Below are 25515 nucleotides of genomic sequence, written 5' to 3'. Positions count from 1 at the left end.
AATCCATACAGCTAAAATTAAATTTCAGTTTGTACATCTGAACAGGAAGGAAGTGTGAGGCGAAATGTGGCTAAAGCAGAGGCGGCAAAAATGAAAAACCAGTGTGAGAACAGGAATATAATAATAAATAGTTTTAGCGGTTAAAAATTTAATTATTCGTTTGAAATGGAATATGCAAGTGTTAGTGTTGTATATTTAGAGATGAGTGTGGGTCACTGTATGAAATTTGTATGAGATTAATCAATAAAGCAAATTTTGAACAATTTACAAAATGTGTTTGTAAATTGTGCTATTGATAAAACTAAATAGCAAATTTTAGCTATGGATTAAAAACAAATATTAGCTGATAATGCAATTACTTTAAGTCAATACTGGTGGGGAAATAAATTCCTGGATTAAAATACTGTTTGTTTACATATGAACGTAAATTAAAATAGAATGTTAATTAAAGTATTTCCTTGTTCTATAAACTGACCTATAGTCTAGACTACAGACTGTTTTATAATAAATATATAATGCTTCATGGTCCAGATTATGGACTGTTCTATAGTCCAGACTATAGACTGTTCTATTGTCCAGACTATAGATTGCTCTATAGTCCAGACTATAGACTGCTCTATAGTCCAGACTACAGACTATTCTATAGTTCAGAGTATAGACTGTTATATAGTGCAGACTATAGACTGTACTATATTCCAGACTATAGACTGTTCTATAGTCCAGACTGTAGACTGTTATATAGTCCAGACTATAGAATGTTCTGTAGTCCAGACTATAGACTGTTCTATAGTCCAGACTATAGACTATTCTATAGTCCAGACTAAAGACTGTTCTATAGTCCAGACTATAGACTGTTCTATAGTCCAGACTATAGACTGTTCTATAGTCCAGACTATAGACTGTTCTATAGTCCAGACTATAGACTGTTCTATAGGACTATAGGCTGTTCTATAGTCCAGACTATAGAATTTTCTGCAGTCCAGACTATAGACTGTTCTATAGTCCAGACTATAGACTGTTCTATAGTCCAGACTATAGACTGTTCTATAGTCTAGGTTATAGACTGTTCTATAGTCCAGACTATGGACTGTTCTATAGTCCAGACTATAGACTGTTCTATAGTCCAGACTATAGACTGTTCTATAGTCTAGACTATAGACGGTTCTATAGTCCAGACTATGGACTGTTCTATAGTCCAGACTATGGACTGTTCTATAGTCCAGGTTATAGACTGTTCTATAGTCCAGACTATAGACCGTTCTATAGTCCAGACTATGGACTGTTCTATAGTTCAGGCTATAGACTGATCTATAGTCAAGACTATAGACTGTTCTATAGTCCAGACTATAGACTGTTCTATAGTCCAGACTATAGACTGTTCTATAGTCCAGACTATAGACTGTTCTTTAGTCCAGACTATAGACTGTTCTATAGTCCAGACTATAGACTGTTCTATAGTCCAGACTATAGACTGTTCTATAGTCCAGACTATAGACTGGACTATAGAACAGTCTATAGTACTCCAGAACACTCTATAGTCCAGACTATAGAGTGTTCTATAGCCCAGTCTATAGACTTTTCTATAGTCCAGACTATAGACTGTTCTTTAGTCCAGACTATGGACTGTTTTATAGTCCAACCTATAGACTGTTCTATAGTCCAGACTATAGAATTTTCTGTAGTCCACACTATAGTCTGTTCTATATTCCATAGACTGTTCTATAGTCCAGACTATAGACTGTTCTATACTCCAGACTATAGACTGTTCTATAGTTCAGACTATAGTTCAGACTATGTTACAATATAGGAAATAGACTGTCTTAGAGTCCAGACTATAAAGTGTTCTATTGTCCATACTATAGACTGTTATATAGTCCAGTATGTATACTATTATATAGTCCCGTCTGTATACTACTATATAGTACAGAATATATATTGGTCTATAGTCTAGATTACAGACTATAGACCCTATACCTTACTGTGGACCAATCTATAGACTGTTCAATAGTCCAGAATATTGACTGCTCTGTTGTCCAGTTTATTGATTGTTATAGAGTCCCATCCGCAGGTTATTCTGTAAGACAGACTACGGACTGTTCCGTGGTCCAGTACATTGACTGTAGATAGTTCTATATTTTGGATTATAGTACATTTTAGGTGATATTTGTATATGATATAAGTAAAAAGATGGTGATAAATAAATTATTTTTACCTGCTTACAATTAACATAAAATTTAAATATATTTTTTTGGGTGATAATTTACATTACTGAAATTGTTTCTTAAATTCAAAATATTCTTTAGTATTATTTATATTCATTTTTTTTGGTATAACTTAAATCGTATATGAGTTCGAAATGTCCATTTTATATTGATTAAATTATAAAAAAATACATATGCCAATATTGTTTATGAATAAAAGTAAATGGATATAAAATTGTAAACAAAAAAGACATACATATATACATATGTATGTATATAACGATGTATGGGTACTCACATGAAGATAAAAAATATTTGTAACTATACAATGTATAAAATAAATAAATATGTTACCAGTAAAACGGTTTTTTAACCCATAAACTTTTTTATAAAATATATTAAAATGTTTATTGTGACCCTCTTTATGTCGAAACTATGTAAACAATAGCAATTGATGTTGGGAATGAATAATTGTATATTGCAAATTTTATCTGTAAATATAGATGTATGTTTTTTAAATAAATTTTTCGCCAATGAGTTAAAAACAATTGAGAATTTTATTTTTTTCTATTTTTCCAAATTGTTTGCTGGGTTGTGGTTATACTGAATCAATTTTCTAGTTAAATTCCATTATATTTGAATACATAGTACATCTGTATGTATTGTTTGGTTTTTAGTTTCAAGCTAATGTAAAACAAAAATACCACTGAAGTTCTAAATAAATATGGGAAACATTTTTTAGATTTATCAGAAAATAATAGACATATTTTGCAGCATATTTTTATAAACTATACCACTATAGTAGGGATGGTATTATGCGTTAATGCTGATGATTGTAACACCCAAAAACATTGGTCCTACACCCACATTAAGTTATATCAATCTTTTCAGAATCATTTTCTGGGTTGATTTAGCTTTGCCTGTCCATCCGTCCGTCCGTCCGTCTGTCTGTCTGTCTGTCTGTCTGTCTGTCTGTCTGTCTGTCTTTTGACTTTTAGTTTTTAATCTAGATAATTGATCAGTTATAACACAGGCCATAGATCAGTCCATAATCTTAATTTAAGATCAGTAATTTTCTGGACTAGATTATTATAAGCTGATATGATTATCTGAGCTATAAATCATATTATAGCCAAGGATTATAGAATCGGCAATAACCGAAAGACTAAATTTAAATGGTCAAGAGACAACCAGACAGATTAGCCTGTAATCCAGAGCCCAAAGTATATTTTGTTGTTGTTTTATTAATATGTTATTCCTAGCCAATCATTAATTTAAAAAATTTCTGTTTAAATGCAACACAATTAATATATTAAAAATATCCTCTTATTTATATAAATTTAAAAGCGTTTTAATTAATACTTAATACTAAATAATTAATGTTTTATTGTCTTTTATTTAACAGAGCATAAAACTATATATAAATGAATTTACGTATATTGATTTTTGTCAAACACAATAAATATTTGTCAGATGTAAAATTGTTATTTTGAATCAATCAATCAGCCAGTCATTCAGTCAGACTGTCTTCAACGAAATACTATGTTCTTTGTAGATTTGTTACGGCTGTATAAACTAGAATAGTTCTGTATACATTTTAATATTTATTCGATATACATACACTACACAAAAAAAGTATTCGAACATACATAATTAGTCGTTTAAAAAAAAATTTATTATATAAACAACAGTTTTACTTTAACCGAGAGCTATTTTCTACGGAACTATAATTTCTTTCAACTTTAGTATGAAAAGTTTTGTTAGCCACTGTCTATTTGTTTGCATTATTATCTATAGATATATGTACATATGTGTTGACAGATAATATATTTAAGAGGTATTGAAGCATAAAACAAATAGAATGATTATATACACATATTTATAAGTAGATAAAAATCTTCTCATGTATATAAGTAAATACAAACAAATTCACTTTTCACATACACCTAAGTTGTATGCACAGAAATATGCCCAGAAGCTTCTTCACAAACGAACAAATCCAAAATTATTTGGTTGAATGCACACGAGACTATAGGAAACTATAGAATATAGTCTAGTCTATAGTCTAGTCTATAGTCTAGTCTATAGTCTAGTCTATAGTCTAGTCTATAGTCTAGTCTATAGTCCAGTCTATAGTCCAGTCTATAGTCTAGTCTATAGTCTAGTCTATAGTCTAGTCTATAGTCTAGTCTATAGTCTAGTCTATAGTCTAGTCTATAGTCTAGTCTATATCTAGTCTATAGTCTAGTCTATAGTCTAGTCTATAGTCTAGTCTATAGTCTAGTCTATAGTCTAGTCTATAGTCTAGTCTATAGTCTAGTCTATAGTCTAGTCTATAGTCTAGTCTATAGTCTAGTCTATAGTCTAGTATAGTCTAGTCTATAGTCTAGTCTATAGTCTAGTCTATAGTCTAGTCTATAGTCTAGTCTATAGTCTAGTCTATAGTCTAGTCTATAGTCTAGTCTATAGTCTAGTCTATAGTCTAGTCTATAGTCTAGTCTATAGTCTAGTCTATAGTCTAGTCTATAGTCTAGTCTATAGTCTAGTCTATAGTCTAGTCTATAGTCTAGTCTATAGTCTAGTCTATAGTCTAGTCTATAGTCTAGTCTATAGTCTAGTCTATAGTCTAGTCTATAGTCTAGTCTATAGTCAAGTCTATAGTCTAGTCTATAGTCTAGTCTATAGTCTAGTCTATAGTCTAGTCTATAGTCTAGTCTATAGTCTAGTCTATAGTCTAGTCTATAGTCTAGTCTATAGTCTAGTCTATAGTCTAGTCTATAGTCTAGTCTATAGTCTAGTCTATAGTCTAGTCTATAGTCTAGTCTATAGTCTAGTCTATAGTCTAGTCTATAGTCTAGTCTATAAACTAGTCTATAGTCTAGTCTATAAACTAGTCTAGTCTAGTCTATAAACTAGTCTATAGTCTAGTCTATAGTCTAGTCTATAGTCTAGTCTATAGTCTAGTCTATAGTCTAGTCTATAGTCTAGTCTATAGTCTAGTCTATAGTCTAGTCTATAGTCTAGTCTATAGTCTAGTCTATAGTCTAGTCTATAGTCTAGTCTATAGTCTAGTCTATAGTCTAGTCTATAGTCTAGTCTATAGTCTAGTCTATAGTCTAGTCTATAGTCTAGTCTATAGTCTAGTCTATAGTCTAGTCTATAGTCTAGTCTATAGTCTAGTCTATAGTCTAGTCTATAGTCTAGTCTATAGTCTAGTCTATAGTCTAGTCTATAGTCTATAGCCTAGTCTATAGTCTAGTCTATAGTCTAGTCTATAGTCTAGTCTATAGTCTAGTCTATAGTCTAGTCTATAGTCTAGTCTATAGTCTAGTCTATAGTCTAGTCTATAGTCTAGTCTATAGTCTAGTCTATAGTCCAGTCTATAGTCTAGTCTATAGTCTAGTCTATAGTCCAGTCTATAGTCCAGTCTATAGTCTAGTCTATAGTCTAGTCTATAGTCTAGTCTATAGTCTAGTCTATAGTCTAGTAGTCTAGTCTATAGTCTAGTCTATAGTCTAGTCTATAGTCCAGTCTATAGTCTAGTCTATAGTCTAGTCTATAGTCTAGTCTATAGTCTAGTCTATAGTCTAGTCTATAGTCTAGTCTATAGTCTAGTCTATAGTCCAGTCTATAGTCCAGTCTATAGTCCAGTCTATAGTCTAGTCTGTAGTCTAGTCTATAGTCTAGTCTATAGTCTAGTCTATAGTCTAGTCTATAGTCTAGTCTATAGTCTAGTCTATAGTCTAGTCTATAGTCTAGTCTATAGTCTAGTCTATAGTCTAGTCTATAGTCTAGTCTATAGTCTAGTCTATAGTCTAGTCTATAGCCTAGTCTATAGTCTAGTCTATAGTCTAGTCTATAGTCTAGTCTATAGTCTAGTCTATAGTCTAGTCTATAGTCTAGTCTATAGTCTAGTCTATAGTCTAGTCTATAGTCTAGTCTATAGTCTAGTCTATAGTATTCTATAGTCTAGTCTATAGTCTAGTCTATAGTCTAGTCTATAGTCTAGTCTATAGTCTAGTCTATAGTCTAGTCTATAGTCTATTCTATAGTCTAGTCTATAGTCTAGTCTATAGTCTAGTCTATAGTCTAGTCTATAGTCTAGTCTATAGTCTAGTCTATAGTCTAGTCTATAGTCTAGTCTATAGTCTAGTCTATAGTCTAGTCTATAGTCTAGTCTATAGTCTAGTCTATAGTCTAGTCTATAGTCTAGTCTATAGTCTAGTCTATAGTCTAGTCTATAGTCTAGTCTAGTCTATAGTCTAGTCTATAGTCTAGTCTATAGTCAAGTCTATAGTCTAGTCTATAGTCTAGTCTATAGTCTAGTCTATAGTCTAGTTTATAGTCTAGTCTATAGTCTAGTCTATAGTCTAGTCTATAGTCTAGTCTATAGTCTAGTCTATAGTCTAGTCTATAGTCTAGTCTATTGTCTAGTCTAGTCCATAGTCTAGTCCATAGTCTAGTCTATAGTCTAGTCTATAGTCTAGTCTATAGTCTAGTCTATAGTCTAGTCTATAGTCTAGTCTATAGTCTAGTCTAGTCTATAGTCTAGTCTAGTCTAGTCTATAGTCTAGTCTATAGTCTAGTCTATAGTCTAGTCTATAGTCTAGTCTAGTCTATAGTCTAGTCTATAGTCTAGTCTATAGTCTAGTCTATAGTCTAGTCTATAGTCTAGTCTATAGTCTCGTCTATAGTCTAGTCTATAGTCTAGTCTATAGTCTAGTCTATAGTCTAGTCTATAGTCTAGTCTATAGTCTAGTCTATAGTCTAGTCTATAGTGTAGTCTATAGTCTAGTCTATAGTCTAGTCTATAGTCTAGTCTAGTCTAGTCTATAGTCTAGTCTAGTCTAGTCTATAGTCTAGTCTATAGTCTAGTCTATTAGTCTAGTCTATAGTCTATAGTCTAGTCTATAGTCTAGTCTATAGTCTAGTCTATAGTCTAGTCTATAGTCTAGTCTATAGTCTAGTCTATAGTCTAGTCTATAGTCTAGTCTATAGTCTAGTCTATAGTCTAGTCTATAGTCTAGTCTATAGTCTAGTCTATAGTCTAGTCTATAGTCTAGTCTATAGTCTAGTCTATAGTCTAGTCTATAGTCTAGTCTATAGTCTAGTCTATAGTCTAGTCTATAGTCTAGTCTATAGTCTAGTCTATAGTCTAGTCTATAGTCTAGTCTATAGTCTAGTCTATAGTCTAGTCTATAGTCTAGTCTATAGTCTAGTCTATAGTCTAGTCTATAGTCTAGTCTATAGTCTAGTCTATAGTCTAGTCTATAGTCTAGTCTATAGTCTAGTCTATAGTCTAGTCTATAGTCTAGTCTATAGTCTAGTCTATAGTCTAGTCTATAGTCTAGTCTATAGTCTAGTCTATAGTCTAGTCTATAGTCTAGTCTATAGTCTAGTCTATAGTCTAGTCTATAGTCTAGTCTATAGTCTAGTCTATAGTCTAGTCTATAGTCTAGTCTATAGTCTAGTCTATAGTCTAGTCTATAGTCTAGTCTATAGTCTAGTCTATAGTCTAGTCTATAGTCTAGTCTATAGTCTAGTCTATAGTCTAGTCTATAGTCTAGTCTATAGTCTAGTCTATAGTCTAGTCTATAGTCTAGTCTATAGTCTAGTCTAGTCTATAGTCTAGTCTAGTCTATAGTCTAGTCTATAGTCTAGTCTATAGTCTAGTCTATAATCTAGTCTATAGTCTAGTCTATAGTCTAGTCTATAGTCTAGTCTATAGTCTAGTCTATAGTCTAGTTTAAAGTCTAGTCTATAGTCTAGTCTATAGTCTAGTCTATAGTCTAGTCTATAGTCTAGTCTATAGTCTAGTCTATAGTCTAGTCTATAGTCTAGTCTATAGTCTAGTCTATAGTCTAGTCTATAGTCTAGTCTATTGTCTAGTCTAGTCCATAGTCTAGTCTATAGTCTAGTCTATAGTCTAGTCTATAGTCTAGTCTATAGTCTAGTCTATAGTCTAGTCTATAGTCTAGTCTATAGTCTAGTCTATAGTCTAGTCTATAGTCTAGTCTAGTCTATAGTCTAGTCTAGTCTAGTCTAGTCTATAGTCTAGTCTATAGTCTAGTCTATAGTCTAGTCTATAGTCTAGTCTATAGTCTAGTCTATAGTCTAGTCTAGTCTATAGTCTAGTCTATAGTCTAGTCTATAGTCTAGTCTATAGTCTAGTCTATAGTCTAGTCTATAGTCTAGTCTATAGTCTAGTCTATAGTCTAGTCTATAGTCTAGTCTATAGTCTAGTCTATAGTCTAGTCTATAGTCTAGTCTATAGTCTAGTCTATAGTCTAGTCTATAGTCTAGTCTATAGTCTAGTCTATAGTCTAGTCTATAGTCTAGTCTATAGTCTAGTCTATAGTCTTGTCTATAGTCTGTCTATAGTCTAGTCTATAGTCTAGTCTATAGTCTAGTCTAGTCTATAGTCTAGTCTATAGTCTAGTCTATAGTCTAGTCTATAGTCTAGCCTATAATCTAGCCTATAGTCTAGTCTATAGTCTAGTCTATAGTCTAGTCTATAGTCTAGTCTATAGTCTAGTCTATAGTCTAGTCTATAGTCTAGTCTATAGTCTAGTCTATAGTCTAGTCTAGTCTAGTCTATAGTCTATAGTCTAGTCTATATAGTCTAGTATATAGTCTAGTCTATAGTCTAGTCTATAGTATAGTCTATAGTCTAGTCTATAGTATATAGACTAGTCTATAGTCTAGTCTATAGTCTAGTCTATAGTCTAGTCTATAGTCTAGTCTATAGTCTAGTCTATAGTCTAGTCTATAGTCTAGTCTATAGTCTAGTCTATAGTCTAGTCTATAGTCTAGTCTATAGTCTAGTCTATAGTATATAGACTAGTCTATAGTCTAGTATATAGTCTAGTCTATAGTCTAGTCTATAGTATAGTCTATAGTCTAGTCTATAGTATATAGACTAGTCTATAGTCTAGTCTATAGTCTAGTCTATAGTCTAGTCTATAGTCTAGTCTATAGTCTAGTCTATAGTCTAGTCTATAGTCTAGTCTATAGTCTAGTCTATAGTCTAGTCTATAGTCTAGTCTATAGTCTAGTCTATAGTCTAGTCTATAGTCTAGTCTATAGTCTAGTCTATAGTCTAGTCTAGTCTAGTCTATAGTCTAGTCTATAGTCTAGTCTATAGTCTAGTCTATAGGCTAGTCTATAGTATATAGACTAGTCTATAGTCTAGTCTATAGTCTAGTCTATAGTCTAGTCTATAGTCTAGTCTATAGTCTAGTCTATAGTCTAGTCTATAGTCTAGTCTATAGTCTAGTCTATAGTCTAGTCTAGTCTATAGTTTAGTCTATAGTCTAGTCTATAGTCTAGTCTAGTCTATAGTCTAGTCTATAGTCTAGTCTATAGTCTAGTCTATAGTCTAGTCTATAGTCTAGTCTATAGTCTAGTCTATAGTCTAGTCTATAGTCTAGTCTATAGTCTAGTCTATAGTCTAGTCTATAGTCTAGTCTATAGTCTAGTCTATAGTCTAGTCTATAGTCTAGTCTATAGTCTAGTCTATAGTCTAGTCTATAGTCTAGTCTATAGTCTAGTCTATAGTCTAGTCTATAGTCTAGTCTATAGTCTAGTCTATAGTCTAGTCTATAGTCTAGTCTATAGTCTAGTCTATAGTCTAGTCTATAGTCTAGTCTATAGTCTAGTCTATAGTCTAGTCTATAGTCTAGTCTATAGTCTAGTCTATAGTCTAGTCTATAGTCTAGTCTATAGTCTAGTCTATAGTCTAGTCTATAGTCTAGTCTATAGTCTAGTCTATAGTCTAGTCTATAGTCTAGTCTATAGTCTAGTCTATAGTCTAGTCTATAGTCTAGTCTATAGTCTAGTCTATAGTCTAGTCTAGTCTATAGTCTAGTCTAGTCTATAGTCTAGTCTAGTCTATAGTCTAGTCTATAGTCTAGTCTATAGTCTAGTCTATAGTCTAGTCTATAGTCTAGTCTATAGTCTAGTCTATAGTCTAGTTTATAGTCTAGTCTATAGTCTAGTCTATAGTCTAGTCTATAGTCTAGTCTATAGTCTAGTCTATAGTCTAGTCTATAGTCTAGTCTATAGTCTAGTCTATAGTCTAGTCTATTGTCTAGTCTAGTCTATAGTCTAGTCCATAGTCTAGTCTATAGTCTAGTCTATAGTCTAGTCTATAGTCTAGTCTATAGTCTAGTCTATAGTCTAGTCTATAGTCTAGTCTATAGTCTAGTCTATAGTCTAGTCTATAGTCTAGTCTATAGTCTAGTCTATAGTCTAGTCTAGTCTATAGTCTAGTCTATAGTCTAGTCTAGTCTATAGTCTAGTCTAGTCTAGTCTATAGTCTAGTCTATAGTCTAGTCTATAGTCTAGTCTATAGTCTAGTCTATAGTCTAGTCTATAGTCTAGTCTATAGTCTAGTCTAGTCTATAGTCTAGTCTATAGTCTAGTCTATAGTCTAGTCTATAGTCTAGTCTATAGTCTAGTCTATAGTCTAGTCTATAGTCTCGTCTATAGTCTAGTCTATAGTCTAGTCTATAGTCTAGTCTATAGTCTAGTCTATAGTCTAGTCTATAGTCTAGTCTATAGTCTAGTCTATAGTCTAGTCTATAGTCTAGTCTATAGTCTAGTCTATAGTCTAGTCTATAGTCTAGTCTATAGTCTAGTCTATAGTCTAGTCTATAGTCTAGTCTATAGTCTAGTCTATAGTCTAGTCTATAGTCTAGTCTATAGTCTAGTCTATAGTCTAGTCTATAGTCTTGTCTATAGTCTTGTCTATAGTCTAGTCTATAGTCTAGTCTATAGTCTAGTCTATAGTCTAGTCTATAGTCTAGTCTATAGTCTAGTCTATAGTCTAGCCTATAATCTAGTCTATAGTCTAGTCTATAGTCTAGTCTATAGTCTAGTCTATAGTCTAGTCTATAGTCTAGTCTATAGTCTAGTCTATAGTCTAGTCTATAGTCTAGTCTATAGTCTAGTCTATAGTCTAGTCTATAGTCTATAGTCTAGTCTATAGTCTAGTCTATAGTCTAGTCTATAGTCTAGTCTATAGTCTAGTCTATAGTCTAGTCTATAGTATAGTCTATAGTCTAGTCTATAGTCTAGTCTATAGTCTAGTCTATAGTCTAGTCTATAGTCTAGTCTATAGTCTAGTCTATAGGCTAGTCTATAGTCTAGTCTATAGTCTAGTCTATAGTCTAGTCTATAGTCTAGTCTATAGTCTAGTCTATAGTCTAGTGTATAGTCTAGTCTATAGTCTAGTCTATAGTCTAGTCTATAGTCTAGTCTATAGTCTAGTCTATAGTCTAGTCTATAGTCTAGTCTATAGTCTAGTCTATAGTCTAGTCTAAAGTCCAGTCTATAGTCTAGTCTATATTCTAGTCTATAGTCTAGTCTATAGTCTAGTCTATAGTAGTCTATAGTCTAGTCTATAGTCTAGTCTCTATAGTCTAGTCTATAGTCTAGTCTATAGTCTAGTCTATAGTCTAGTCTATAGTCTAGTCTATAGTCTAGTCTATAGTCTAGTCTATAGTCTAGTCTATAGTCTATCTAGTCTATAGTCTAGTCTATAGTCTAGTCTATAGTCTAGTCTATAGTCTAGTCTATAGTCTAGTCTATAGTCTAGTCTATAGTCTAGTCTATAGTCTAGTCTATAGTCTAGTCTATAGTCTAGTCTATAGTCTAGTCTATAGTCTAGTCTATAGTCTAGTCTATAGTCTAGTCTATAGTCTAGTCTATAGTCTAGTCTATAGTCTAGTCTATAGTCTAGTCTATAGTCTAGTCTATAGTCTAGTCTATAGGTTAGGTTAGGTTAGGTAGGCAGGTCGTCCTCGCGATGTCATCACTGGGGACACACTTGGGTCCAGAATTTTGATCCCTTTGTGATACCTGAAACGAGAGAGAACGGTCGGCGTATTAGTACACTTCAACCTAATCACTCTGGTTTCCACCGAACCAGTTTGTCGCACGAATATAGGAATCTATCTTTCGGATATCAACCTCCGATAGATCCGCTAAGTCATGCAGAAAATAGCTACCTAGCAGACCCACTCTGTGATCAGCTAGGGCAGGACAATGACAGAGGAAGTGAGTTATACTCTCTTCTTCCTCTTCATCCTGGCAGCTCCTGCAGAAGTCGTTACTGGGTAAGTTCAGTCTTCTTGCATGGAGTCCGAAAGGCCAGTGGCCAGTTACCACTGCCGTTAAGTTCCGTAGATTAACTCTCGGAATGTAGAAAAGGGCTTGGGATCTTTGTGGGTCGTAAGATGGCCACATGATCCTTGCCTGTCTACAGGTGGCTTCAGTCGACCATCTGCATTGCGCAAGCTCATATAGTTTTTCACGTATCGAGCGTTTGCAGTTGTTGATTGAAAGCGGGGTATACCGACAAAAGGGTCGGTATGCTCTCCTGCAAGCGAGGAGCCTAACTTGGCAAGAGAGTCCGCGATGGTATTACCAGGAATTTGCTGATGTCCTGGAATCCAATACAGTCCTATTGTGGAATGTTTCGCCATCTCGTTAAGGGATGCCCGGCATTCTAGGACTAAGTTTGACGTCGTGTAGACACCACTTAGAACCTTAAGGGCTGCCTGGCTGTCGGTATAAATTCGAATATTAACACCGTATATTCGATAAAACCTGAGCCAGTTTGCAGCCCGTTTAATGGCTGATAGTTCAGCCTGAAGGACGCTACATTGGTCAGGAAGCTTGAATGATACTTCCGTTCCCGAATGTGCTATGTAAAAGCCACCGCCTACACCATGGTTTGATTTTGAGCCATCAGTGAAAACCTTATACGATCCATCATGGAGGATTGTTTCCATCACATTTGGGTCGTCTCGGATATTCACCGAAAAGCTTCTATCAAAAGACGGTTTGGCGATGCAATAGTCGATATTGCCAGGAATTTCTCCTAGACAATTGAGGATGGTGGAGTGACCTGACTGAATCATATGCCACATACCAATTGTATTGAGTCTAATAGCCGCGTTGAGGGCAACCTCTTGGGCCATTAGATCAATAGGTAGCCATCCCATCATGACAAAGAGAGCCTTTGATGGGGTGGTGCGGAGAGCCCCCGTTATCAACAGAGCTGATGTGCGAAGGATTCCCTCAAAACGTTTGCGGTGTGAGTCCTTTTGTACAGACTTCCACCATACAAGTGCACCGTACAATAGTATGGGCTTGACTACCATGTCGAAGAGCCATTTGGTATTCTTGGGGTTTATGCCCCATGATTTGCCAATTGCTCTTTTACACGAGTATAAGGCCGCAGCCGCTTTTGATACTCTAGATTGAGTGTTCAAATGCCATGATAGTTTTGAATCTAGGATTACTCCCAGATATTTAGCACTATCCGATAACTTCAATTCTATCCCATTCAGTCGTGGGAGAGTGAAGGTGGGTATCTTGTACTTCTTAGTGAAGAGAACAAGTTCCGTTTTCGATGGATTAACACCAAGGCCACTGACGTTGCTCCATGTACTGAGTGTCCTGAGTGCAATCTCCATCCTTTGCGATAAAGTATCCAGATATTTGCCAGATACTACTACGCAGTAATGTGAGGTTCCGATATGGTTGCAATTAACTTTGGCAGTTTTCGTGCTAGGACAGTCGTTTATGCACCATTTTAAAGCATTAAAATTGCCATTGTTTTGGTATATAATTTATTGCATAATGTATTTTTAGAAAATGGCGGCAGATCGGATAGATTAGAATTATTTTCCCAGGTTTAAAAAGGCGGTAATTTGAGGTTCCGATATGGTTGTGAATAACTTTGACAGTTTTCATGCTATGACAGTCATTTATGCATCATTTTAAAGCATTATGATTGCACTTTAATTTGGTATATCATTTGTGGCACAATGTGTTCGTCTAAAAAATGGTCAATTTGAAGGATCGGTAGAATTATTGTTCTATGTTTAAAAACGCGGTAATTTGAGGTTCCGATATGGTTGCAAATAACTTTGACAGTTTTCATGCTAGGGCAATAGTTTATACATCATTTTAGCATTACAGTTGCACTTTATTTTGGTCTAGTCTATAGTCTAGTCTATAGTCTAGTCTATAGTCTAGTCTATAGTCTAGTCTATAGTCTAGTCTATAGTCTAGTCTATAGTCTAGTCTATAGTCTAGTCTATAGTCTAGTCTATAGTCTAGTCTATAGTCTAGTCTATAGTCTAGTCTATAGTCTAGTCTATAGTCTAGTCTATAGTCTAGTCTATAGTCTAGTCTATAGTCTAGTCTATAGTCTAGTCTATAGTCTAGTCTATAGTCTAGTCTATAGTCTAGTCTATAGTCTAGTCTATAGTCTAGTCTATAGTCTAGTCTATAGTCTAGTCTATAGTCTAGTCTATAGTCTAGTCTATAGTCTAGTCTATAGTCTAGTCTATAGCTAGTCTATAGTCTAGTCTATAGTCTAGTCTATAGTCTAGTCTATAGTCTAGTCTATAGTCTAGTCTATAGTCTAGTCTATAGTCTAGTCTATAGTCTAGTCTATAGCTAGTCTATAGTCTAGTCTATAGTCTAGTCTATAGTCTAGTCTATAGTCTAGTCTATAGTCTAGTCTATAGTCTAGTCTATAGTCTAGTCTATAGTCTAGTCTATAGTCTAGTCTATAGTCTAGTCTATAGTCTAGTCTATAGTCTAGTCTATAGTCTAGTCTATAGTCTAGTCTATAGTCTAGTCTATAGTCTAGTCTATAGTCTAGTCTATAGTCTAGTCTATAGTCTAGTCTATAGTCTAGTCTATAGTCTAGTCTAGTCTATAGTCTAGTATAGTCTAGTCTATAGTCTAGTCTATAGTCTAGTCTATAGTCTAGTCTATAGTCTAGTCTATAGTCTAGTCTATAGTCTAGTCTATAGTCTAGTCTATAGTCTAGTCTATAGTCTAGTCTATAGTCTAGTCTATAGTCTAGTCTATAGTCTAGTCTATAGTCTAGTCTATAGTCTAGTCTATAGTCTAGTCTATAGTCTAGTCTATAGTCTAGTCTATAGTCTAGTCTATAGTCTAGTCTATAGTCTAGTCTATAGTCTAGTCTATAGTCTAGTCTATAGTCTAGTCTATAGTCTAGTCTATAGTCTAGTCTATAGTCTAGTCTATAGTCTAGTCTATAGTCTAGTCTATAGTCTAGTCTATAGCTAGTCTATAGTCTAGTCTATAGTCTAGTCTATAGTCTAGTCTATAGTCTATAGTTAGTCTAGTCTATAGTCTATAGACTGGACTATATAGACTATTATTTCGGAGCAGTATTCCCGAACTGCTGGGTTATGGAAGCTATGTATTTATATGCAGGTGGACATAGAACATACTTTTTTCTTGTTCTAATAAATGACAGTAAACTTCTAAAGAAAATATAGAGTTTAATATTGAAAACGAATTGTATTTGAGACCAATTAGTAAATACAAGTAAGATTTAAATTGCATCATCTTCAAATATATCAAGTGTTTGCAAATAAAATATGTTTTAATATTTTCAATAATATTTATGTTATTCAAAGAGCCTTATTATACATATTTTTAGTTTTAAAATGTTTAATATGTTCTTTATTATTTAATAATAATGGTTTTAGGGTTCAATAATGAAAATTGTTAAAAGGTTCAACTATCAACATACATATGTATAAAAAATAAGTAAAACTTTATAGTCCACCAAGTTCGATTATATGATACCGTACAATGAATTTCAGGCAGTAGACATTGTTTCAGATCTATGGCCAACTGTATAACAATGATCATCACAAAATTTCCCTATACATTTTCTAAATTATTTTAGTGAATTCCTTGAAATTGGATAGAAAGTACAAAATTAACCCATTTGGTACGTTCTGCTTTGGAAACTTCTAAATTTTAAAAAAATTTTGATTTATTTTCCTTTTTTTCGAAAATCTTTCCATGTTTAAATATTATTTACACTGGAGTATACTTGTTATAATAGTTAATAGCACTCATACGTAACCTGAACAGCGAAAATTGGCTGCACTATGCATGTGTGTTTGGAAAGTGATGTATTTGAAATCGATTTAATATTAATAGTAAAAATACAATTTTTTATTGTAAGCTCAATGAAGAAATAATATTGTTATTAAAATTTACTTATTTATGTTCCGAATTGTAACAAATAAAGTTTTATTTAATATAAAATATTTAAATTATACAAACAAAACTAGAAAATATACGAACATGTTTTGCAAGTTATTCTTTTTCAAATATTATAATAGTGCACAGTATTTAGTTTTTAAAACGCTTCTGATCAAGATATTTCTAATTAGCAAGCTAGAAAAATGAAGGCTAAGAATAGAGAGGAGGTTAACTGCTAATATGCACTCCAAATTAATTAATGGTCAGTTTAATTTACTGCTCAACAACAATACAATTTTACCAAATCTCCTACCTTAAACCACTGTTCCAACATATGTTGAGTGGTTTCTTGTTACTAAATTCATATAACGTTCACAAAACTTTGTTGTTCTTCTCTTTTTGGCTTTTTCCGGTTTCTTCTTGCAACTGACAGTTTAAACAATGACATGTGGAAAAAAGAGCAGCACAACTCTACATCATTTTGATTAAGTACGAAAAAGTGTACATTTCATGGTAAAAGTTTGAGATGAACAGCAAAACTGAAATGAACAAAACAGTTTTTTTTTTGTTCATATTTTTAAAATAATATCAAAAACATGTACCACATGTATGTATACAATAGATATGTATTTGCAAAAGTATGTAAAGAACAGGTGTGGAAATATTAGTACTATTATAATATATAGACTATACTAGACTATATACTAGACTATAGACTAGACTATAGACTAGACTATAGACTAGACTATAGACTAGACTATAGACTAGACTATAGACTAGACTATAGACTAGACTATAGACTAGACTATAGACTAGACTATAGACTAGACTATAGACTAGACTATAGACTAGACTATAGACTAGACTATAGACTAGACTATAGACTAGACTATAGACTAGACTATAGACTAGACTAAGACTAGACTAGACTAGACTATAGACTAGACTATAGACTAGACTATAGACTAGACTATAGACTAGACTATAGACTAGACTATAGACTAGACTAGACTAGACTATAGACTAGACTATAGACTAGACTATAGACTAGACTATAGACTAGACATAGACTAGACTATAGACTAGACTATAGACTAGACTATAGACTAGACTATAGACTAGACTATAGACTAGACTATAGACTAGACTATAGACTAGACTATAGACTAGACTATAGACTAGACTATAGACTAGACTATAGACTAGACTATAGACTAGACTATAGACTAGACTATAGACTAGACTATAGACTAGACTATAGACTAGACTATAGACTAGACTATAGACTAGACTATAGACTAGACTATAGACTAGACTATAGACTAGACTATAGACTAGACTATAGACTAGACTATAGACTAGACTATAGACTAGACTATAGACTAGACTATAGACTAGACTATAGACTAGACTATAGACTAGACTATAGACTAGACTATAGACTAGACTATAGACGACTAGACTAGATATGACTAGACTATAGACTAGACTATAGACTAGACTATAGACTAGACTATAGACTAGACTATAGACTAGACTATAGACTAGACTATAGACTAGACTATAGACTAGACTATAGACTAGACTATAGACTAGACTATAGACTAGACATAGACTAGACTATAGACTAGACTATAGACTAGACTATAGACTAGACTATAGACTAGACTATAGACTAGACTATAGACTAGACTATAGACTAGACTATAGACTAGACTATAGACTAGACTATAGACTAGACTATAGACTAGACTATAGACTAGACTATAGACTAGCTATAGACTAGACTATAGACTAGACTATAGACTAAGCTATAGACTAGACTATAGACTAGACTATAGACTAGACTATAGACTAGACTATAGACTAGACTATAGACTAGACTATAGACTAGACTATAGACTAGACTATAGACTAGACATAGACTAGACTATAGACTAGACTATAGACTAGACTATAGACTAGACTATAGACTAGACTATAGACTAGACTATAGACTAGACTATAGACTAGACTATAGACTAGACTATAGACTAGACTATAGACTAGACTATAGACTAGACTATAGACTAGACTATAGACTAAGCTATAGACTAGACTATAGACTAGACTATAGACTAGACTATAGACTAGACTATAGACTAGACTATAGACTAGACTATAGACTAGACTATAGACTAGACTATAGACTAGACTATAGACTAGACTATAGACTAGACTATAGACTAGACTATAGACTAGACTATAGACTAGACTATAGACTAGACTATAGACTAGACTATAGACTAGACTATAGACTAGACTATAGACTAGACTATAGACTAGACTATAGACTAGACTATAGACTAGACTATAGACTAGACTATAGACTGGACTATAGACTAGACTATAGACTAGACTATAGACTAGACTATAGACTAGACTATAGACTAGACTATAGACTAGACTAGACTAGACTATAGACTAGACTAGACTAGACTATAGACTAGACTATAGACTAGACTATAGACTAGACTATAGACTAGACTATAGACTAGACTATAGACTAGACTATAGACTAGACTATAGACTAGACTATAATAGACTATAGACTAGACTATAGACTAGACTATAGACTAGACTATAGACTAGACTATAGACTAGACTATAGACTAGACTATAGACTAGACTATAGACTAGACTATAGACTAGACTATAGACTAGACTATAGACTAGACTAGACTATAGACTAGACTAGACTAGACTAGACTAGACTATAGACTAGACTAGACTATAGACTAGACTATAGACTAGACTATAGACTAGACTAGATTACTGACTAGATAGTACTCCTTTCGTAAATGTTAATAACAATTTTATAATTTAAATTTGCCATGCCTGGCACAGATCTGAGCCCATCGCACTTTTAAGGGTTCACCAACAAGTGGTTGCCGGAAACAATGGCAAGTATTTTAGGTTAAATAATTTGAATCTTAAATTTTTGTTGATTAAGGATAAAGGGAATTTAATGAAAATTAAATAAGTATTTATAATAAAAACAAGGATGAAAGTAGTAAACCTCAACAATCGGAAAAAAAAACCCAAAAAAAAAACATAATTTTAAATATGTTGCTGGGTTATTCAAATGCAGTTTTAATGAGATATTTTTCGTTTGTTCATATGTACAAGAAAAATGAAATTCCTTTGAATTTAAAATGTACAATCAAAATCGTACAATGGAAGAATTAAGTATATAAACTGAAATAAGGAAATAATATAAATACACAAAAAATGTTAATGGAAAAAAGATTTACCTTTATTAATAATTTATGTGGTAAACAAAATAAAAAGGAAAGTTAATTATTTGTTCGATTTTTACCCCTAATTTTCATTGCTACCGATTTAAAGGATTTGAGGAAAAGTTTTGTGTTTTTCTACAAGTTAAATATTTAATGTAGCTATAAAGTTGTTGTCTACACACACAGACATACATATGTATGAAAATGTTTCAAAGAATTGTGCATACACTTCCAAACACTGGTACATAAATATCCTAAGTCAACAAAAAAGTTTTTTTCAAAAAAAAAAAAAAAAAAAAAAAACTCAAATTTAAGCTTATAATGTTTATACGCAGGAGGACAAGGGGCAAAGAGGGGCGGAAAGAAAGAGGGGAACGAACGAACGAACGAACGAAACGAACGAACGAACGAACGAACGAACGAACGAACGAACGAACGAACGAACTAAGAACGAACGAACGAACGAGAAGAACGAACGAACGAACGAAGAACGAAGAACGAACGAACGAAGAAGAACGAACGAACGAACGAGAACGAACGAAAGAACGAACGAACGAACGAACGAAACGAAACGAACGAACGAACGAACGAACGAACGAACGAACGAACGAACGAACGAACGAACGAAGAACGAACGAACGAAACGAACGAACGAACGAACGAACGAACGAACGAACGAACGAAACGAACGAACGAACGAACGAACGAACGAACGAACGAAACGAACGAACGAACGAAGAACGAACGAACGAACGAACGAAACGAACGAACGAAACGAACGAACGAACGAACGAACGAACGAACGAACGAACGAACGAACGAACGAAACGAACGAACGAACGAACGAACGAACGAACGAACGAACGAACGAACGAACGAACGAACGAAGAACGAACGAACGAAACGAACGAACGAACGAACGAACTAACGAACGAACGAACGAACGAACGAAAGAACGAACGAACGAACGAACGAACGAACGAACGAACGAACGAAACGAACGAAGAACGAAACGAAGAACGAACGAACGAACGAACGAACGAACAACGAACGAAGAACGAACGAACGACCGAACGAACAAGAACGAACGAACGAACGAACGAACGAACGAAACGAAAGAACGAACGAACGAACGAACGAAACGACGAACGAACGAACGACGAACGAACGAACGAACGAACGAACGAACGAACGAAAGAACGAACGAACGAACGAACGAACGAACGACGAACGACGAACGACGAACGAAACGAACGAACGAACGAACGAACGAACGAACGACGAACGCACGAACGAACGAAGAACGAACGAACGAACGAACGAAACGAACGAACGAACGAACGAACGAATAACGAAACGAAGAACGAACGAAACGAACGAACGAACAACGAACGAACGAACTAACGAACAACGAACAACGAACGAACTAACGAACGAACGAACGAACAAGAAGAACGAACGAACGACGAACTAACGAACGAACGAACGAACGAACGAACGAACGAACGAAGAACGAACGAACGAAACGAACAAACGAACGAACAAAAACGAACGAACTAACGAACGAATAACGAACGAACGACTAACGAACGAACTAACGAACGAACGAACTAACGAAACGAACTAACGAACGAACTAACGAAACAAAAACAACAACGAACTAACTAACGAAAACGAACGAACGAACGAACGAAGAACGAACGAACGAACGAACGAACAAACGAACGAACAACGAACGAACGAAGAACGAACGAACGAACGAAAACTAAAACGAACGAACGAACGAACGAACGAACTAAACGAACGAAACGAACGAACTAACTAACAACTAACTAAACGAACGAACTAACGAACGAAACTAACGAACTAACTAACTAAAACTAAACTAACGAACGAACAACAACGAACGAACGAAAAACGAACTACGAACGAACTAACTAACGAACACTAAACACTAACGAACAACGAACGAACTAACTAACTAACGAAACTAACTAACGAACTAACTAACTAACTAACTAACGAAACTAACGAAAACGAACTAACGAACTAAACGAACGAACTAACTAACTAACTAACTAACGAACAAACTAACTAACTAATAACTAACGAACTAACAAACTAACTAACTAACTAACAAAATAACTAAAACTAACAAATAACTAATTAACTAAATAACTAATTATAACATAACAATTGATAAATTGGACGCCTATTATTTATGTACAACAAGTAATAATTTATAGTCGGACATGGTCGATCATATGATACCCTACATCAGTGCTTAAATTAAAAATGTTGATCATTTTATTAATAATAAAGCATTTACTTTAATTTTTACCTTAATTTATATATATTTCAACAATTTGTTAACAAAAAAAGGGATGTTCTAAATTGAGGGGTTATATGGGGGCAGAGGGTTAATATGGTCGTATCCTTATAAATTTTGGTAGAGGGATTTACGTCTACAATAGTTATTCATGCAGAATATCATCATGATGTTTATTTTCAATAGGCTTCATAAGAAGAGTATGTGACAAATCTCATCAAATTATCTTGAAAATTTCGACCTATATAGGGCGCCACAAGGTTTACATGGACACACAGACGGACAGACAGACGGACGTACAGATCGACTCAGAAAGTGATTTTGAGCCGATAAGTATACTTTAAGGTGGGTGTAGGATCAAGCACAAATGTATAATACCCTACCCACTATAGTGGTGTAGGGTATAAAAACAACCAATTCTAGTAAAACGAGTTGTAGGTAAACCGGTTCAAGTGGAACCTGTTGTAGAATCGATTAAATAAGAAACTAAATATTCATAAAATTATCGTTGGTAAGTATTTTACAAATAATAATCGATTTAACCTTAGTTAATATATATGTTGAGTTTTACCTCCACAAAATATATTATTTTGTTAAAAAAACAACAAATATATGTATTATTTACCGAAACATGTGCTTGAAATAATTACAATTAAATACTACAAACGATGAAACACTTGTTCAAATATTTGTTAAAGATTTTGTTCAATATCTTTAAAAAAGCGAGTATGATAGTTAAAGAAAGTACATTCATATGTACATATATAAACGGGACTGATTTATAACAAATAAAATATTCTTTTATATTTTTAACAAAAAACGTTAAATTAAAAAAATATTTCCTCCCAAATTATATAAAAACTCCTAAAAATTATAGATTTAAGTCATAAACGTTTTAATAATTCATACGAAAATGCAAGTTTTACATATTTTATCTTTACTATTAGTGGCTCTAGTGGCTTATTCATCAGCCCAAGGATGTCCGGGCAGTCCACGTTAGTTTTTATTATAACTAAATTATATTCTACTTAAATAATAAATTATAAATTCAACACCATTTCCTAGGTAATCCTTCCTGTATCGGTCCTCGAAATGAAGGTCGTCGTGGTTGGCGTTGTCAAGCTCGCATGATGTGGTGGTACAATGCCAGAACAAGGCAATGTCAAATAATGCCTTATTGGGGTTGTTGGGGCAACAACAATCGTTGGTGTACCCGGGCTATCTGTGAGCAAAGATGTCGTCGCTAAGTTTGAAATTCATCTTAAAAATATTTTTAACTTGGTGTTTAGTTTTGTGGTCAATAAAAAAAAAAATTTTTATTAATGTATAATACATATGTCGCTAAAACGTGTTCAATAAAATTCTTATTATTTAGATATCAAAAATGTGTGGAGTTAGTTAGTTAGTTAGTAGTTAGTTAGTTAGTTAGTTAGTTAGTTAGTAAGTTAGTTAGTTAGTTAGTTAGTTAGTTAGTTAGTTAGTTAGTTAGTTAGTTAGTTAGTTAGTTAGTTAGTTAGTTAGTTAGTTAGTTAGTAGTTCGTTAGTAGTTAGTAGTTAGTTAGTTAGTTAGTTAGTTAGTTAGTTAGTTAGTTAGTTAGTTAGTAGTTAGTTAGTAGTAGTTAGTTAGTTAGTTAGTTAGTTAGTTAGTAGTTAGTTAGTTAGTTAGTAGTTAGTTAGTTAGTTAGTAGTAGTTAGTAGTTAGTTAGTTAGTTAGTTAGTTAGTTAGTTCGTTAGTTAGTTAGTAGTTAGTTAGGTAGTTAGAGTTAGTTAGTAGTTAGTTAGTAGTTAGTTAGTTAGTTAGTTAGTAGTTAGTTAGTTAGTTAGTTAGTTAGTTAGTTAGTTAGTTAGTTAGTAGTTAGTTAGTAGTAGTTAGTTAGTTAGTAGTTGTTAGTTAGTAGTTAGTTAGTAGTTAGTTAGTTAGTAGTAGTTAGTAGTTAGTAGTTAGTTAGTTAGTTAGTTAGTTAGTTAGTTAGTTAGTTAGTTAGTTAGTTAGTTAGTTAGTTAGTTAGTTAGTTAGTTAGTTAGTTAGTTAGTTAGTTAGTTAGTTAGTTAGTTAGTTAGTTAGTAGTTAGTTAGTTAGTTAGTTAGTTAGTTAGTTAGTTAGTTAGTTAGTTAGTTAGTTAGTTAGTTAGTAGTTAGTTAGTTAGTTAGTTAGTTAGTTAGTTAGTTAGTTAGTTAGTTAGTTAGTTAGTTAGTTAGTTAGTTAGTTAGTTAGTAGTTAGTTAGTAGTTAGTTAGTTAGTTAGTTAGTTAGTTAGTTAGTTAGTTAGTTAGTTAGTTAGTTAGTTAGTTAGTTAGTTAGTTAGTTAGTTAGTTAGTTAGTTAGTTAGTTAGTAGTAGTTAGTTAGTTAGTTAGTTAGTTAGTTAGTTAGTTAGTTAGTTAGTTAGTTAGTTAGTTAGTTAGTAGTTAGTTAGTTAGTTAGTTAGTTAGTTAGTTAGTTAGTTAGTTAGTTAGTTAGTTAGTTAGTTAGTTAGTTAGTTAGTAGTAGTTAGTTAGTTAGTTAGTTAGTAGTTAGTTAGTTAGTTAGTTAGTTAGTTAGTTAGTTAGTTAGTAGTAGTTAGTTAGTTAGTTAGTTAGTAGTTAGTTAGTTAGTAGTTAGTTAGTTAGTTAGTTAGTTAGTTAGTTAGTTAGTAGTTAGTTAGTTAGTTAGTTAGTTAGTTAGTAGTTAGTAGTTAGTTAGTTAGTTAGTTAGTTAGTTAGTTAGTTAGTTAGTTAGTAGTAGTTAGTAGTTAGTTAGTTAGTTAGTTAGTTAGTTAGTTAGTTAGTTAGTTAGTTAGTTAGTTAGTTAGTTAGTAGTTAGTTAGTTAGTTAGTTAGTTAGTTAGTTAGTTAGTAGTTAGTTAGTAGTAGTTAGTTAGTTAGTTAGTTAGTTAGTTAGTTAGTTAGTTAGTTAGTAGTTAGTAGTAGTTAGTTAGTTAGTAGTTAGTTAGTTAGTTAGTTAGTTAGTTAGTTAGTTAGTTAGTTAGTTAGTTAGTTAGTTAGTTAGTTAGTTAGTTAGTTAGTTAGTTAGTTAGTTAGTTAGTAGTTAGTTAGTTAGTTAGTTAGTTAGTAGTTAGTTAGGCACAGAAATACATCTAAGCTACCAGGGTGGCCTGCCGTTCACTCTTTGATGGGAATTGAACCCACTACCTTCGGTGTGATAGATTTCAAGACTGACTAACCCACAATTAAAATGTGACTAAAACTTTTTCATCTGTTCCGATACTCATGAACAAGATATATATGTGCTTAGTCCCACCGCACATTGTTCACTTCAAACTTATTTCAATAGTTATCTATGACCTTGTTAACTTCCAAACGCAGACAACGCTACAAACATAACATTAGCGAACATGCAATTTACAAATTATATTGCAACAATATTTTTATTGTCACTTATATTTCCTAGACTCACTGGCTACTGCGGCTCCTAGACACAAATGGGAATAATTATCAGAACAGAAAAACAAGAAACACCAACCATTTAAGCGGCAATTAAAGCGTGCTGCATGCAATACAAATAGTTTGCAACAAATCAAGCAAGAATTAGACGAAAGTGAATGGATAACGGAATATGGAGGAGCAGCATTTAAAAGCCGTGATAAGAGGAAATAAAATAAATTAAAGTATAATTGTAAGGATGACATTAATGTAAACTTCGTATTAATTTCTTATAC

At 33.2% G+C, this 25515-nt stretch overlaps 1 protein-coding gene across 1 annotated transcript; it reads left to right on the top strand.

The window, feature by feature from the left end:
* The first annotated feature begins 22742 nt into the window (after positions 1-22742).
* On the top strand, positions 22743-23161 carry LOC119611188 (U-actitoxin-Avd3s-like). The gene is made up of 2 exons (XM_037966686.1): positions 22743-22855; positions 22926-23161. Exons 1-2 carry the CDS (start codon positions 22774-22776, stop codon positions 23105-23107), a joined length of 264 nt encoding a protein of 87 aa, XP_037822614.1. The 5' UTR covers positions 22743-22773; the 3' UTR covers positions 23108-23161.
* Positions 23162-25515: the final 2354 nt, after the last annotated feature.

This window comes from Lucilia sericata, unplaced genomic scaffold, assembly GCF_015586225.1.
Source record: "Lucilia sericata isolate MDLA Ls3-8-SP2 unplaced genomic scaffold, ASM1558622v1 Contig001386F_arrow, whole genome shotgun sequence".
Lineage (NCBI taxonomy): Eukaryota > Metazoa > Arthropoda > Insecta > Diptera > Calliphoridae > Lucilia > Lucilia sericata.
This window is presented reverse-complemented; position numbering and strand designations above follow the sequence as displayed.

Bases quoted from the DNA above. Each gene is read 5' to 3' on its own strand.
- LOC119611188 (XM_037966686.1), top strand. From the start codon at position 22,774: ATGCAAGTTTTACATATTTTATCTTTACTATTAGTGGCTCTAGTGGCT. The intron at 22,856-22,925 runs GTTAGTTTTTAT...ACCATTTCCTAG, and splicing joins AGGATGTCCGGGCAGTCCAC to GTAATCCTTCCTGTATCGGT.